Raw genomic sequence first — 17050 nt, 5'->3', positions numbered from 1 at the left:
GTAGTCAGGGTACATGTTCAACACCTCCCCTCTAGCTGGTTAGGTCAATGCTAGGCTGTTAGGGGGCACAGAGCCCAAGGGGATGTGAATTCACATATCTGCTTTGCTGAAGAACCGGGAACAACAAAGACAAGATGTGTGTGGTCTGTTGGATCTTTCTGTGTGCAGCCATCCCACCATCAGCTAGCAAGGAACAGGCATGAGAAAATCCCAGTCTGGAGGTCAGTCTGGATGCATCCTAAAAGAATTAGTGCCAGAAAGAAACATGAGAATCTCTCAAAGTTTTTGTAGGTTTGGTTCAAAATAAGCACCCAGACATTGTTCCAGCTGCCCTCTGCAGCCAGGACTGGCAACCCAGAGAAAGGCCAGCTACCCTGCGCAATCCTGAGTAGAAAGTCCATGTATAACCTGCATGGAAACACCAGTGTGTGGGAAGGCTTATCCCAATGCTTTTCCAGCCCTAAGGAAAATTAACTCCTGGGAACGAATCTGAATAAAGGGTGCTGTTCGTGTCTCCCACCTGTCACCCGTGCTGTCAAGGATGAACGGGCAGAGACTCTAACTCACAGAAAGACTTTGCCCATTGTAGACTAAACACCTGGCAGCACAAACAGCAAAGAGAGGAAGCCAAAAAGCAATGCCAGGAAAGGAGGCCAGGTGTTAACATCTGGGTTCTGTGGTAGCCAATCTCATTTGTGTGGCTCTAGATGCTGGGCTCACTGACAGGCACCTGATGGTGAAAGAAGCATCACCACTGCTGGCAAGCAGAGATGGAACAGGTGCTAACTGAATATCATGATGGAAGGCTCTATAGGTATCTGTGCTGTTGCTCTGAATTTAAGTGAAAACAGCTGGAAGGGATCATCCTGGTGCATCTCCACTGATGGGTCTGAATGCCAAAGCAATGTGCAGTGGGATTCTCTCCACCCCATTGCATAGTGACCCAACGCGCCCCCCCCCCCATGTCACTACACCCCACGTGCTGCACATCAAGCAATAACAGGATTCCATGATCTGGCCAGATGCAGAACGTGTCACTGTCCCACCATTCTGCCCAGAGTCCCTGTTGGGTAAAAGCAGGCATGCACATGTGTTGGCTGTGTCTCCTGGCCTCCCCAGGAATGCCAGCCATAAAAGCACTGAGCAGCAGTGAGGCCTGATGTTGTCATGGTCTGCCTGGAAGGGCCTCGTGCTCAGGAAGACATGTCACCGTTATCTAACCATTCCCACTAGCCACTATTTTTTCACATTCCCTGTGGCCCCTGCAGGGGCAAACCTCAGCTGCTCCAGGTAACATGCACAGGAGGCAGGATGGCCTTCTTATAGGCAGGGGAGTAGGCTTCACAGAATCACAGAAAATGAGGGTTGGAAGGGAACTCAGGAGGTCACATCTAGTCCAACCCCCTGTTCAAAGCAGGACCAGCCCCAACTAGATCATTCCAGCCAAGGATTTGTCTAGCTAGGTCTTAAAAACCTCCAAGGATGGAGATCCTACCACCTCTCTGGGTGACCCGTTCCAGTGCTTCACCACCCTTCTAGCGAGAGTTTTTCCTAATATCCAACTTAAACTTCCCTGGCTGTAACTTGAGCCCATTGCTCCTTGTTCTGCCATCTGTCACAACTGACAACAGTCCAGCTCCATCCTCTCTGCCACCCTCCTTCAGGTTGCCGAAGGCTGCTATTAAATCCCCCTCAGTCTTCTCTTCTCCAGACTAATAAATCCGCCCAGTTCCCTAGGTCTCTCCCCTCCTGTGTCATGTGCCCCAGCTCCCGAACCATTTTCATTGCCCTCTGCTGGACTCTCTCCAATCTGCCCACATCCTTCCTGCAGTGGGGGCCCCAGAACTTGGACAGTACTCCAGATGTGGCCTCACCAGTTCCGAATAGAGGGAAATAATCACTTCCCTCGATCTGCTGGCGTTTGTCAATGGAAAATATAGATGAGTTTTTACAGCACGCACGGGGCTTTCACAGGCACTCAAGTGGATGAAAAAATTGCTATATAACTCAAAAACAAATATCACAGTGACTAAAACCTGCTCCTACAAACCCACACCGCTGGACAGACTCCTGAAGGGAGGCATTTCTCTTATCTCCGGTAATAAGATCACTTCCAGATAGGTGCCAGTAAGGAGCTAGAATAGATCAGATCAGTGCAGGAGCTACCAGACAGGTCAGTCTGGTTGGGTTCCCTTGGCACCGTGTCACTCAAATCTCCTCTAAAATGGTGCAAGCCATTGCTCCTCCATGCTGCACTATCTGGGACCATGCCATGCTGGAGCCAGGCTTGGTCTATGCCTGTTTTCAACCAGCGTACCGCAAAGAGCTCCCTGGTGTGCCACGAGAATTTTGAAATAATGAGAAGAAAGTTCTCCAGCCACCTAGTGCTAATGAGTAAGTGGCATTGAGCTAGTCACAGACGACTCACACGTGCTGGCTGTGGGGGAAAGAGAGAGAACCAGCCAAGCAGTAGGAAATTCATCTACTGCGCATATGCTGGCTATGGGGAATGCGCAGCTTGAGGCTCTGAACAGCTGTGCCACAGAATTTTGCAGCAGCAATGAGCTACAAGGTGCTCATAAGTATGGGGATGGGGACTACCTTAAGAGGTGTGCCACAGAAATTTTTTATTAATGTTAGTGTGCCTTGGGCTGGGAAATGTTGGGAAACACTGGTCTATACGACAGACATTTGCAAGCCTTGCTCTGTCAGCTGAGGGTGTAAAACATAGTAAGGCCAGCAAAACCCCGTGTGAATACAGCTGGAGGAAGAGGATTCTGCCAGCTTTGCTAGGGCAGTTCAGGGATTCAGAATCCCTCCTTCCTTCCTGTGGAAAAGGTTTACATCTCAGATGACACTAGCCTCAATGACAAGTGAGTCCTCAGCCCTGACAGGCTCTATCACTGATTGCACAGCCTTCCACCGCCATTGACACTGGAGCTGAACTGTCTTTCCTTTGCCAGATCTAAAGCAGCAGAATGCACTTGCTGGTGTCCATTTCTGGCTTGAATGATGCAGCAGGTGTTCATAACAGTCCCCTCCAGGCATGAGATCTGCAAATCTCCGCTATGTCTACTCTGCACAGACCAAAGGCAGGAAGTGGTAAAGGATCCACAGCCATAGGGAACAAGGCCAGAGAAAACAGCGGGACTTGTGTGAGGCACGTTTCTCAAACCTGGCAGGCCTGTGGTATACCAAGATCTTAAACTCATGCTGCACCTGTCATCCTAGTAGTTGGCAAACATGCTATGCGTGCTTGGGTCATTCACCCAGCACTGTGAAGGACAGTCACTCCAAATAGACCCAGCAGCACTGAACAAGCAGCTTAGAACGAGATGCCCGGCCCAACAGAGCTACAAGAGGAACTGGCCTTATGAGTGTCAGGGCTTTGCTCACTACTGCAGGTGAAGTGAATGAGTTTAGGGGTCATGCCGTGCTGGGACCTATAAAGGGCAGCCTGAGCCTAGCACTGGAGAAGCAGAAGGCCCTACACAGACTCACTTCCACTAGGTCCCAGGGAGAAGGCAGAGCAGAGAGACCTGCAGGGAGCAGGGACCTCCTAGGAGAGATGCGCTGATAGAGGCTTGGAGCTTCGAAGGAGGGAAAGTAGAAATGGTGGCAATGCCTCAGCTGGTCAGCCCCCCCTTGTGAGACCTCAGTTTATCCAACCCACCCCCCATCCCACTGATTTCACTTTAAGGCTCATCTTGGGCATCCTTTCCCTTCTCACTGACTTTGTCCAAGCTGTCAGTTCTGAGATGCATGGTCCCCCTTTGCCATCTCAGCTGTACTAGTTCACGTGCTACGTAACAGACTTTCTAGTAGAGATGAAAATGCAGCTTAATTATTCAATGTTTGCTCTGCTGCCTGCTCCCTAGAGCTTTCCTGTCAGCTGAGGAGTTTGAGAAGGAGGCTGGGGTGGCTGTGAAGAGCAGTGGATAGTGTCCCACCTCCTTTCCAGCCCTACAACAGCCTCACCCAGCCAGCTCTCCCCACCTACTACCCAGAGGGAGTGTGATGGGGGAATCAAGCAATATAACGAGGCTCAAGCACATTGTAGTCATGTTGGTGATGCCTGTGATTCCTTCAAAGTGAAGGAGATGTAGACACTGCTCCTCACCAAATATCTGGTTCAGAGGTGAAGGAGAAATGGCAGAGCCAGATCCTGAAGATGCAGCCAGTGGAAAGGGTTTGCATGGCTCCAAAGGAAGTTAATCACTTGGTCATCTGATACAAAGCAGCACGGCATTATAAAGGAGCCCAAGCAAGGTAAGACAGAATACAGAGCCCTTTGCCTGTGCCTGCTGATAGGAATATTTGCTGAGGAGACAAGATCCTGCCATCCTACAGCTGCCTGATGCATCACTAAAACCACTGCTGCACTGCTCTCCTCCAAAGTAGGATGCCTCAGAGGGAGAAGGGAGATTTTGGTGGGGCTAAGGGATCCAGGCAAGTAAGAGAGTTGGCAGCAACTTCCAGTGAAAAAAACAGAACAAGATCTAGCAGCAGACCTTCTGGGAGGAGTGCGTGCAGCCTGCCTGGAGACAGGCTCAAGTCCGACAGCCAGCAGGATGCATTTGGATTTCACGCCTAGATTGGGATCCCGGCGGACACTGCTTTCTTGTGCCCAGATATTTTCTGCAGAAGGGGATGTTACATGTGTGGAGATGAATGGATAATGCCTAACAGCTTATTCACATGTCCTCCCATGCAAATCAGAGCAGCAAACATCCACCATCTGGGTCAGCGTTTGAGTCACGGTCTCGTCTTTCTCCCCCACCCCCTGAAATCCTGACACACTGGAGATGATGCCCTTCTTTTTTGGAATTACCCAAGAGGCTTCTTTTATTCTTCCCCACTCCCACATTCCCAAGATAAGCTGAAGAGCAACTGCTGTCCCCTGCTAATCACTGCTCAGGAAGTGACGGATATTGTCAGAATGTCTTGGCCAGAGCTGGTCTAGACTAACCAAATCCTTCTCCATTAAGAGAGGAAAACCCCAGCCACAATGCTGACTGGACAGTGACAAGAAGGCTTAGGACTTAACCAGTGAACCAACTGGAGTGTTTGAGAGGAGTAAGTTCAACTTCAGCCTCATAATAAGAGTCCCTGAGGGAGTGCCCCTGCCCTGCTCTGCCCTCACTTCCCAGGGAACAAAAGCCTGCCCTGGGGGTTAGAGCTCAAACAAGCCATTTTTCCCTGTCATCGCTGCTTTAGTCCTGGCTGGAGCCTGCTACACGTTTCACGGGGCAAAGGCACTCAGCTGGTGACGAATTCTCCCTTCTTCATTTCCCTCTCCGGGAGGTTTTGTGATGGGCCTGATTGTGAGGGATGCCAAGATCTGCATCTCGCATTAGAACCGGGGTTAGGTCCTTCATGAACAGGGGCTGGTTGAGCAGGCCTGCAGAAAAATGGGTGCAGGACCAGGACAGGGTGCATAATCCCTTCCGTGTGAGTGCCATGCCAATACAAGGTCACCACACACCTTGTCTAAAGGGCAAGGGCCTACACATGGCTGAAAGAAGCTGGTGTGAATTCCAGGAAGGGTAGAAATTTGGTAGCTTCAAACTTTCTCCAAAGTCCCTCTCTGCATCAGCTAAGTCCTGAAGCAACAGATCGGGGCCAAGATGTTCAAAAACAACTTAATGATTTGGGGTCACCTGAGTCTGAGATGCCTTAACGAGTCCTGATTTCTCTCAATTCACCACACACCTGCCCCTAAAAATCAGGCCCTTCAGAGCACTGTACATTGGCTGTGTAAAATCACTAGTCATTTAATCTTTTTTAAGCCTTTTTTTTTTTTAAGCCTTAAAAAAAAACAAACCCAAAAATAGCTCTACCTCCCTGCAGGGCACCCAGATCCTGTTCACCTGGGGTCAGAGAAACAGCATCAGAATAAAAAATATTATGGTCTTCCAGGAATTGTACTTACAGAGCCCTCACATTACCCATGTGCCACTTTCTAATGGGTTTTGAATGCTTGCAATGGCTTTATACTCTTTCATGTCGCCCATCTAAGTCACTGTACAAAGAAAAGAAGTCCCTCTCTCCCCAGTACCTATCTGAAAGCTCTAGTTTCCATCCTATTCCAAAGCAGCAGGTTCAAAGACCAAAGTACACTGAAGTTCAACTTCTTTTCAAACAAAGTTATGGCTTTTACAAACCCTGCCTTCCGAAAACATTCCCTGCTGTCAGGCTAATCAAGTTATTCAACACAAATACAAGGGAGGTTAATCCCAAAACTAAGTCAAGCAAAAAAAAAATAATAATCATAATTTTTTATTAGGGAATAAATGAGAGAGAGAGATAATAGATCTGATCAGTTACAGCTGCTTTTTTTCCAGGACCATTGCATCTAGAGACAGAGGAAAGCAGTTAGTAATGGTGGTGCTGTTTTATCTGTGAGGATGATGAATGATGCCAAAAGAGAAAAGGGGAAACGAAGACATTAGCACATCAATGGTGTGCCTGTGACCTCCATCAAGGGATGCAAACCAACTTAATGAAATTTTAATTAGATGGCGTGCAGTGCACTGTCACTGGGCTCCAGATCAGCCCTTTCCACCACATGCCGTTATTCTCTTTCCTTGGGATAAGTCCTTTCCCGGTATTAGTGGCAGAGCTGGGCTAATCATGTTAGGCTTGGAGCACTCACCACGACTCAGATGAGCATGGCAGACTTGCTGCCTAGAACAAAGACTCATCAAAGAGGAGACTGAACGTAAGGTGACTGTACCCAAAGGCACTTGCTGTGTGTCTCATTGTTTTTCCAGTACAGGCAGCACACCTAGAAGTACACACAGAGGAATGGCCTGGCTCTGAAATGCCACTCCCTGGATTCAGGGATCTCCCACTGCACTTTCCTCTCAGCAGCTGCAGATCTTAAAACATGATGCTCAACCAGCCAAATTGTGATCAGGCCACGTGTTTCTCAGGAGTCACGTGCAGTGACTCGCTATTTGTTTACTTCATCCTGATGACTAGGAGGAATAAAGTTAGTTCTGTCGTGGAAGCTGAGTCTTTTCCGTTTGCTGTGGTGCTCCTCCCAGCTAGAACATAGCCCTCTGATGGCGGCAGCCAGTACTCCACATCTCAATTCACATTCAGGCAAAAGAGTTTTGGTTCCATGTTTAAACCGACGTCACTGAAAAGAAACCCGACAGCAACCAACTTGGGGCTCTCACCTATATGGATGTTCCTGTGGCCCACACCCCCAGACCCCAACACCTCAGGCTCAATCTGTCCTCACTGCACTCTGCCGAGGGGCCGTTCCCTCATTTTACAGATAACGTGAACTGAGGCACAGAAGAGTTTTCAAGTGTCTTTCCCAAGGTCACACAAAGAGCCTGTGCTAAAGTCTTGGGGTTGCAGGACTCAGGACCCCAGCTTAGCCATAAGCCCATGCTTCCTCTCTGCCATTACTTTTATATAAGTTATATTCTCCACAGTGCTCTGCACTGCCCAGACCAAAACAAGAAACATTTCTCCCATCTCGCCTTTGCATCAGAACACAGGGCCCAGCACAAAACAAAACAAAGATCCTTATGCAATAGCACTCCCCAGAGGGAGAAATACAAAAAGGAACCACGCGTGGTGCAAGGGTATCAAACTGCCTATTGCACAGCTGGAAGATGCCCAGATACCCTGGTGAGGGATGCTGTACGTGAGCCTGGTAAGCCACAATCCCATTTCTAGAGGAGTTGTTCCAATTCATAATAAACTGAAGAAGCAACTTGCAGATTCCTGGGTCTCCTCCTTTTCTTCACAGCCTGGTTACGTTGCTGGTCACTCTGGGTGAGCGGAAGGGATAACCAGGATGAACACTAGATACAGGTGCACGGTAAGAAATGGACTTCACTGCCTAGTAAGGTGGAGTGGAGACCCAGTGGACAGCCCTGATATAAAGTACATCATGGGAAGCCAGGGAAAAGTTACCCCTTGGAATAAGTGGAGTCACTTTACTACCTGAGGACACTACTATGTAAGATGTGCTGTATGTCCAGTTCACCACTCAACTTCCCCCTGGGGTAGCTGTTTGCTTGATGCAAATTGGCTCCCCCAGCCACCATGCTCTGGGACAGCACCCACTGCAGGCAGCCAGCTTAAGAAACCTGCTCCTCAGTCTCTTCCTTGTTCTGGAGTAAAGTTACTACAAGGTAAAATTTGATCAATTATTCTGTATTAATTTTGTTGCATGTTCCAAGCTTTTTTTCCCCCCAAATCTTCAAAGTTGCTTAAACTCTTAGTCTGGGTAGACAGAAATAAACAATCTGTGGATCTAACCAACACAAAGAAATTAGTAAGCTTTAAAAAAAAAAAAAAAGATGAATGAATATCAATAAATAATGAGTATCAAATTATTAATAAGAAATAATTGCAGTAAAGAGGATTATAAATTTAAAAATGATAGCAACCATAATGCCTGAAGACATACAACAACCTCTAAGGCCAGATTTTGAAAGGGATTTAGGTACCTAAGTGCCCAGCTTTAGAAAGAAACTTCCCCTACAGCTATGTCATTACAAATTGTTTGTGGTGGTGGTTCTCCACCAGTCTTTCAAGCATCTGATACGAATCACTACTAGACAGGATATGGGATGGCATGAGCTCCAGTTTAGCCTGGATCCCATATGCAAATTCTGCGTTCCCACTATAATGGATATGTCTCATTAAATGAATATGGGTCAGAGAACCCTGGATGACTAATGAAGCAGCGTAAACCCCATTGTTCAGTAACGTGCCCAGAAATCCTGACCATTTAAACCTTAACCTATTCCAATGATAACCTACCCTCCAAGTTAAGAAGTTCTTCCTAATATCCAGCCTAATTTTGCCATGTTGCAGTTTAAGACAGTTATTTTTTGTCCTGCCAAAAACAATAGTCTATAACTATCCTCTTTATAATTACACTTCAGGTATTTGAAGACTTATCAAGTCTCTCATCAGTCTTCTTTTCTCCAAATTATTTAATCTCAGTTCTTCTACCCTTTTCTCAAAAGCCATGCTTCCAAAACCTCTAGTCAGTTTTGTTGCTCTTCACTGGACTCTGATTTGCTAATGTCAATCTTGAAATGCGGTGCCCAAAACTGGACACAGTATACCAACACTCCAAGCTTTAGAAAACCTGGTACATGCAAGCTAAGGTCACATAATAATTATGAACCAAGTTCAGCTACCCTGCTCTAAGAATGGCCACCTGGGATTTCCTAGAAGAAGGTATTCATGAGTCGATCACCTCTATGTACATCTCCAGCACCTACTTCAAGACGCCCTCAAAATGCTTCACAGGCTCAGGACATGCAATACCCAAACACACAACACTGGAGTATTAACTACGGTATAGCGGACACAGCTTGGGACAGGCTGCATCAAGGCTTACAATGACATTAGTGACATCCTTGGAAGGTGGTTCATTTTCATAATCCTTAGTGGGGAAAGTGTGGTTTCACATAAAGGAAGAGGCAGATTTTCAAAAGTATTTGGGAGCCTCAGGATGCGGAGGTACCTGTTGTTTGGTCTAGGTTCTTTTGAAGATCTCATCAAGCAACTAAAAAAAATCTCTGGTCCAGAATGATTTGCTTCATGTCACAGAGGGAATCAGTGCCAATTCTACCACTAGAAGAAAGCAGAGCTAAAGAAGTAAGATGGTAACCTTTAGACAACAGATAGCCCAAGGGTGAAAAGAGAACTGCCCCTCACCTTCTTTAAAATTGCTGTTTGCCTTATTTTTATAGTGTGTCCATTACCATGGTCCCATGCCCATCACCATGGTATAAAGAAATACAAACTTCTCATGTTGCTGAAGAGCAAGAGAAACAGTGGGAGGTTTGGTTGGACTTTCCCTGAGCCTCAAGTGCTGAATCCTGCTAGAGACAAGAGCCACAACTGATCAGACTGGTAGTCTCGAGGGGTCCAGCAAATTCTGTGTTTCTAATCTAAATTCTTTCTTTTAAGCTCTGTGCTAACTGGGTATTCATCAGCTGTTAGATGCTTCAGAAGCCACAGAGTGGTCAATGTGCTTCCAGCCTGAGTATCAAGGGCCAATCAACTCTTTTGTTGTTTTAAATTACATGCTCGGCAAAGCCTGAAAATAATTGGAGACTATCTGGAAGAAAAAAAAATAGAAATCTGAAATCAAACAGTATTAGCTTCCAGCATTCAGACTCAGCCCTGGCAAACAACACAGCAGCACTGATGCTTCCATTGCAAAAAAAACCAAACAACCACATTAGCTCAGGATCAAGAACTATCTTTGTCCCCTCCAGAGCCTGGGATTAGTGTAAAGAACTTATACCAATGTCTCATATCACTGAAGAGCAAGAGGAACTGTAATGGCCAAAAGACAGCCCAGACTCCCAGTCAACCGGCCACAGTAAAGAGCTTACTTGCCAAAACCCAACCAAAAGGAATCTCTGCTTCCATGTAATATTTCAGTAAGGATCCTGATCTGCTGACTGCAGAGCCTCATATCTGGATAGTAAGATGCTGTGTTCTTCCTTTTGCCCAGTAAACGCCAGGATTTTGGCAGGGTATAGGACTCCATTTTTACATGCAGTTGTTTGTACATATATCACAGCCATTGTGCGCTACATGATGCTGTAACATATATCATCCCAGCAGCAACTGTCTCTATGTCAAGACAGGGATGAGCTGGGAGACAACTTGGGGAAAAACACTGTGCATGTGTGTGTGCATTATGTCCTGTTTAAGCCTGGACTGTACCAGGTCCAACCAGTAATAATACCTACAAGGCTTTTTCCTTCCACCTTCCTACGTCTCAGCCCAGAATTTGCCAGGATAACCATCTGGGCCATTGAGTTTAGGACACAAGTAGCTACGGGATCCTGAGCAGGATGGAAAGCGTGTATACCCAAATGCGTTGATAGAGTTAAATTAAAGGTAACCAAGATATTACAAAGCTGCAAAGTAATTATAAAGGAGGCAGAAAAGGGCCAGCAATTTTAAGCAGACAAGAAGGCCCTCTTAAGAGAAGAAAGGCAAGTTAATTAACCTCTAGACATGATTCAAAGCATCATTTGTAGGATGATTAACATAATCCCCCAAGTGCAAACATGCAACGCACATTAACGATCATTTGCAGAGCTGAATGCTTCCCCGCCCCTTCGCAAAATCAGCACATTTGAGGATGGAAACATTTGAAATGCAATAACAGGTCTGCCGGCGCACATCTTGGGAAGTGGGAGGACAGACACCCTTGGCAGCTGGCTGGCTTCCCACAGCCCACGTACACACGTCTTTCCCAGACAGGCTATTAGCATCACCCTGCAAGTGCTAAATGCTATCAACTTCCAGTAGAGCCCACAGCTTGCAATACATGGCACTTCACCTCTGAGCATTATAAAAGCTGCCTACTGGCCAGGCTTGCCAACCTTAGTGAGTTTACCAAGAACCTTGTGATAATTTAGAGCGTTTCCCTTTAATCTCTAGATCCTGGAGACAGGTGAATGAGGGAATCTCTGCTTTCATTTACCTCTCAAGGTTGAAGATAAAAGGCCTGAAAATATGACCCGAGTAAATCCAAAAGACTCAGAAAACAGAAGACAGACACACAACACGCTAAATTTCTCCCTCCTCACAAAAGATGTCATGATTTGTTGAGGCCTGACTCATGCCTGGAGTTGACAACACTGGACTTCCCCCAACTTCTCTGGGTTTCTGCAGTCCAAGGCATTCATAAGACTGATCATACAAGAAAGCCAAAGCAGCTCTGCTTCCCCATGGAAGATCCCAGGCACTCTAGCTGTTTATACAACCATCACCAACAGCCTCTTGGTAGCTGGAAGCAGTTAGGAGGGCGTTTTCTTTCCGTTAAACTGAAACAAACAGCTTTGTTTGTATTTTGTTCATGATTTTTTTTCTGAAGGGTTAATAAAGGTGACCGAGGCATGTGACTAAGATCTTCTGTATCCTCCCTCCACCCCATACAATGGTATTGTTTGCTCTGACTGCCATTCCATTCAAGAAAGCTCAGAGGCTTTGTGTTAAGTTCTTTTCTGTATTTAAAATCATTTTTAAAAGGATATTGCATCCCTGAGACACTCTGTAGTTGTTTAAATGAGTGTTCTTATCTTCAAAGTTTTGTTATTACTTGGGAGTGTTTATCTGCATTACATTTGCAAACATCTGAATAAAAGTCAAGTTTTCAAAACAACGTTATTTTTGTTACAAAACCCCCTTCCCTGCACAAACAGGAAGGTTTCTATGTGGTTAGCTCTGCTCCGTGCTCTGTATTGTTTATTAATGGACATCTTAGGGACAGTCATCAGTAGTTAAGCACATGATTGCTCATGGAGCTTGCTTCCTTGGAGAAAGAGCAGTTTGATTTCAAGACAGACTGAGAAATTCAACAACTAAGTACCTCATTGTGTCAGGCGTAAGGCATGACCTTCCCTTGATTCACGCCTTGTGTTGGGATCCCTGCAACACAGCAGTGCTGGGCAATTCAAAGCTCATCTGTTTGAAAATCTGTAGCAAAATTACAGTCACAGCCCCCAGTGTAACAACCAAGGGAATAAAGGAAAAGGAAACAAGATCAAGAATAAAGGTAAGAGGGTATACTGCTGGCTTGGTGCTGAAACCCAGCTTTATTTGTGGTGCATTTCAAAGAGCGCATCGGGTGTGGAAACCTCCTTGTCAAACAAAGACATGTGAACAATCCCAGACAGAACTCGTGGATGGGCTGTCCTGAATTCTAAGTAGAGTTTCCCAGGGATGAAGAACCAGTTCAGATCTTCCCCCTGAAACTTTGTGTTTTCTGGAGGCAGCAGCAATGGGTAACGCTGAGTCAGAGAAAAAGACATTCACATCCAAGTCAAGATTTGGTTTTCAGAGGTGATCCATACCAAGAGGTTCTGCAAAGTGCTTTCAAGAGACAATCTTTTTATGCACCCTTAGGTAGAAGACCTGGTGCAAAAGAGGAGGCTGAGTGCTGCTATTTTGCCAAGTAGCTGCCCAGGGAAGGACAAATGTTCTATTTCTTTTCCCATTTTCCTTCCACGCATTGTAACAGGTACACCCAAAATCTGCCTGCCCAGAGTTAGCCCCCACCTATGTTACACAGTAGATTCAATTGTCCCAGCAGCATTCGCAGCAGTCCACGGGACTCAGGAGTTTAACCCCGAGCAGACCCGTCCCCACACTCCAATTCACACGGCTCTGAGCAGGTGCTTAAGCAGCACAATTATGATCTTTGCCCAAGATTTCTAACAAAGCCAGATTAAAATGGACTGGAAATCTGTCAGCAGTGTGCCTCGCCCAGTGCTTCTCCCAGTTGCATCATCTCGGAGGTAGTAGCTGCCTTCAGACCCCGAGCAGCCCAGCCTGCCTGTGCAAGGGGTCCTATAAGTCCTACAGTCTCTCCCCTTGCAGTTGAACTCAGTCCCCCCTGCTCCTCCTGAAACAGATGCTGGTACTGGCACCTCCCAGAGCCTGCCCTGGAGCAAAGAGTTTTGTGCCCATCAGGTGTAACTGAAGCACTCACAACCTTACGTGAATCCAAATGCTTTAACTAACATTAGCAGCATGTGCTAATGCTGCTCCTGGCCAGTCACCTGAGCTGATGGGACTTGGGCCTGATCCTGATGGGGATCACCCCTGGTGACTTGGAGGCAGCAGTGCCAGTCCCAGGGAGATTTGAAGCAGCCCCTGGAGGCTCTGGAATCAGATCCAGGCCCCCAGCCCAGCCGGTGGGACGTGCTCCTAAACCCCCAAAGATGTACTGCCCAGCTGGGCAGGGCTGCAGCTGTCAGGCAGCCAGCCTGGGCAGGGAAGCGCGTCTCTGAGCAGCAGCCAAGCCAAAGGTGGGAAGCAGAGCAGTCTGTGGGGGCTTAGTCCCCCCGACCCCCACACATCCCTCGCACTCACCTGCCAGGAGCTGGAGGGGATCTCGTTGAACTTGCCCAGGCCCCCGAAGGTGTAGCAGCTGTACATCTGCTCCAGCGTCTCGGAGCAGTGCCAGAGCAAGCCGAAGCTCACCTCGTCCTGGGCTTGGGGCAGGGGAGGCTCCTTCACGATCCAGGCAGGGGAGAGGAAGCTGAAGCTGCAGACGGCCACCAGGCAGGAGGACAGGAGGACCCAGAAACAGCCCACGCAGCTGAACATCCTCTGAGGCTGGGGAAGGGAGCCCGCCGGCAGCTCCAGCCCGGCATCCACGCCGCCGCCCGCTTTCTTCTGCCGATCCAGCAGCGAATGCATCGGGCCCCCCGCCCGGGGCAGCCTCACCGCAGCCCGGGCACCGGGGCGCCCATGGGGGAGGCGGCGGCGGCCGCCCGGCAGCCCCCGGCCGCTGTCAGCGCTGCCCGAGCGCCCACGTGGAGCCGCCGCTGAGGCCGGGAGCGATCGCGACACCCCCGGCGCAGCCGCGGGAAGGGAAGCGAAGGGGCGGGGGCTGCCCGGGCAGGTGGCCCCGTCCTCGGCTCGCTCCGGCGCGGTGGGCGTCCCCCGGCCCCGGCCCCGGCCCCGGCCCGAGCTGGGCGGGGAATGAGCTCCCGCAGCGGCCCCACCCTGGGCCCCGGGATGCTCTCCCGGGTGATCCGCTTCAGCCAGCAGTGCCGGGACCCGGCCTTCCCAGGGGACTTCGGGACCGGCCCAGCCTCCCCCCGCGCTGCCAGGGGGGACCCCCACCCCGGCTGTCTCCTGCCTGATGCCCTTTTAGATGCTGCGAGGCAAGGACAGGCCTGTTCAGAAGGCGAGGTTCTTCGGGGAGAAGCGATACCTTGGATTAGACCGACTAAATAGTTGGGAAAATTGTTCTTTGCAAGCTTTTGGGCACAAACACCCTTAGTCAGGCAGCGGCAGTTTAGAGGTGCTGGAGCGGGGATGCGGGAAGGGTTTAGAAAGCACTAAATGGAGAGGGGAAAGTTGGTAGGACTCTCTCTCCCAGTGCAGGAACCAGGGGTCCCGGCATGAAACTCGTCTAAAGTGAACGCGAGGCAATTCTTCACGCCGCATTTCCTAGACGGGTAGGCCTCACTGCCACCGGGCTGGTGGAAGCCCATGGTCTAGCCAGATTCACAAAGGGATTGGACACATCCTTGGAGGAAAGGGGCATCACTTGAGCACAGAAGTGAGGGGCACAGCCTCTGAATCAGAACCCCTAGACCTCAAATGCTGGAGGCAGCCTGGTGCATCCCACTAGCACATGTTTTGTTTAGGGCCCCGTCCCACAGACCAGAAGTCAGTGGACCAGTTCCCATAAGCTAGTGTAACTCCTTCCACAAGGGAGGCTTTGCTGGATTGGGCCCGTGCATTTAGAGCAAGGAGCTGCACCTTCTACTTGTTTGAAAAAGGTCTAGTGTGCCTGCAACCCTCCAGGAGTGAGGGCAATTGCTGTAGCCAAGTAGTGCTTCAAATGTGGCGGGTAACAGAAGTTAAAGAGTTTGGTTTTGCTACAAGTACCTATAATACTACTATGTCTTTCCAAATTGCCTATCCCTGTAACCACATGCATAACTCCACCCCCTTGAGCGTTCCACTTGTGTAATGTGACACATTCGTAAGGATCAGATTCAGGATCTGCTCCAAAGTGACTTTCGCACCTTCTGCACTTCAGCAGCAGATGCAATTACTGGCTACTGACAGTAGGGGAAGGATTTCCAGATGGAAAAAAAAGTGACTGAATTTTTATCATTACTGCAGAGCAGTGTTAACGAGACCCACTTAAGGAATCAATTTAAGTGCAGTATGCAGGGATTGAGATTGTACATTTCTATAATACTAAAAGTCTGTAGTAGCAACAGATGCACGCACAGATCAAGATAGTTGGTCCTTCTCTGCTACCATCAAGTTTTTGCTAACTGATTTTACACTGCTTTTTAGCAAAAAAAAAACAAACAAACCATTGTAACTTCCTCATCCTAATAGCTGAGCCTGAAATATAAAGGACTATTTATGCCACTTTACCTGTTTAAAGTAGCCAGTATTATTTTGTGTTTCAGCTAGATGACAATATAAACCTGCATGCCTGGAGAGCTGGCTTTCACGGAGTGGTAATTAAATAAACATTCATTTTCATTTTCTCACTGAGAGAAGAGCTGTGCAGCTTGGCAAGCAAATCCATAGAAAATTTAAAATATGACATCAGTTTGTTTGTAGCTTCATCCAAGCAGGCAAACCTTTGTGCACAGGCCCAGCCCAGTGACACCAAGGGGGGAAAAGGATCGGATACAATTCCAGGATTGAGACCACAGCTTTTCAAGGGAAGCTTCATCAGGGGACCAAGAACAAACAGTCACCTAGGACACCATTGTTTTAAAAAGCCAATGTGGAGTAGGGGCATGCTAGTGCCTTTTCTTGGTAACTGTGTTCCTAAATAACATAAGCTACTTTTTAAAATTTCCCATAGTAGAATTTGGTCATTTCAACTTTCATTTATGGCTTGGAAAATTCCCTTAATAGCACACTTTTTTTTTTCTTGATAAAGTTGAACATGCAAGCAGGAGAAAAACCAGAAAAGGGGCTGGTTTATTTGTTTGGGGTTTATCTATACCAGTGTTTAAAGCTGGACACACCTGGATAAATGAGTCTTTCTAAACATGACATTTTGTAAAGAATATTTACTCTCCTGATGATACTTCTGAAATGCCATGGCTAGATCAAGCATTTACTGCTAAACACTCCGATTGCTATGCCAGGCCATCCTCATGTTCTCTTTCATGGCCTCCTAGACAAGCTCACCCTTTGCTTTTGGTATCACGCCAGATACAATCCATTAGCCACAAGCCAAGTGAAACAGGTTGTTTGAACTTGACTGTTCTGATCGGCGTAATTGGAGGCTGTTTCAATCAGCTGGTACTGTTGGAAAAAGCACAGACATTGGGTCATGGCAAGAATCTGAAATCTTGCTCTGGATGGATTTTCTAAATGGATTTCCAGTAAGAGCTGATTCAGGAAATTACTTTCACCTACATCACTGAACCACTGGCCAGCTCCCAGGTTCCAGTTTGGAGGGACTCCTTGTCCTTTCAAGGTGTGGGTCGATTGTTTAGTGTCTTGTTAATTCAGCTCCTCTGGACTGAGGAGGGTTTGCTGA

The 17050-nt window shown here is 47.8% G+C and overlaps 1 protein-coding gene across 1 annotated transcript in view; it reads right to left on the bottom strand.

Moving 5' to 3' along the window:
- Nucleotides 1–14402, bottom strand: part of LOC109317200 (transmembrane protein 211-like) — a 122828-nt gene extending 108426 nt beyond the window's left edge. The window contains exon 1 of the mRNA XM_019545739.1: nt 13885–14402. Coding sequence (XP_019401284.1) covers nt 13885–14214 — 330 coding nt within the window. The 5' untranslated portion in view covers nt 14215–14402. The remainder of the gene's footprint in view (nt 1–13884) is intronic.
- Nucleotides 14403–17050: the final 2648 nt, after the last annotated feature.

The sequence above is a fragment of the Crocodylus porosus genome, unplaced genomic scaffold (genome assembly GCF_001723895.1).
Source record: "Crocodylus porosus isolate Cpor-Errol unplaced genomic scaffold, CroPor_comp1, whole genome shotgun sequence".
Taxonomy (NCBI): domain Eukaryota; kingdom Metazoa; phylum Chordata; order Crocodylia; family Crocodylidae; genus Crocodylus; species Crocodylus porosus.
Note: the sequence above shows the minus strand (reverse complement) of the source record. Positions and strands in the feature narration are given on the sequence as shown.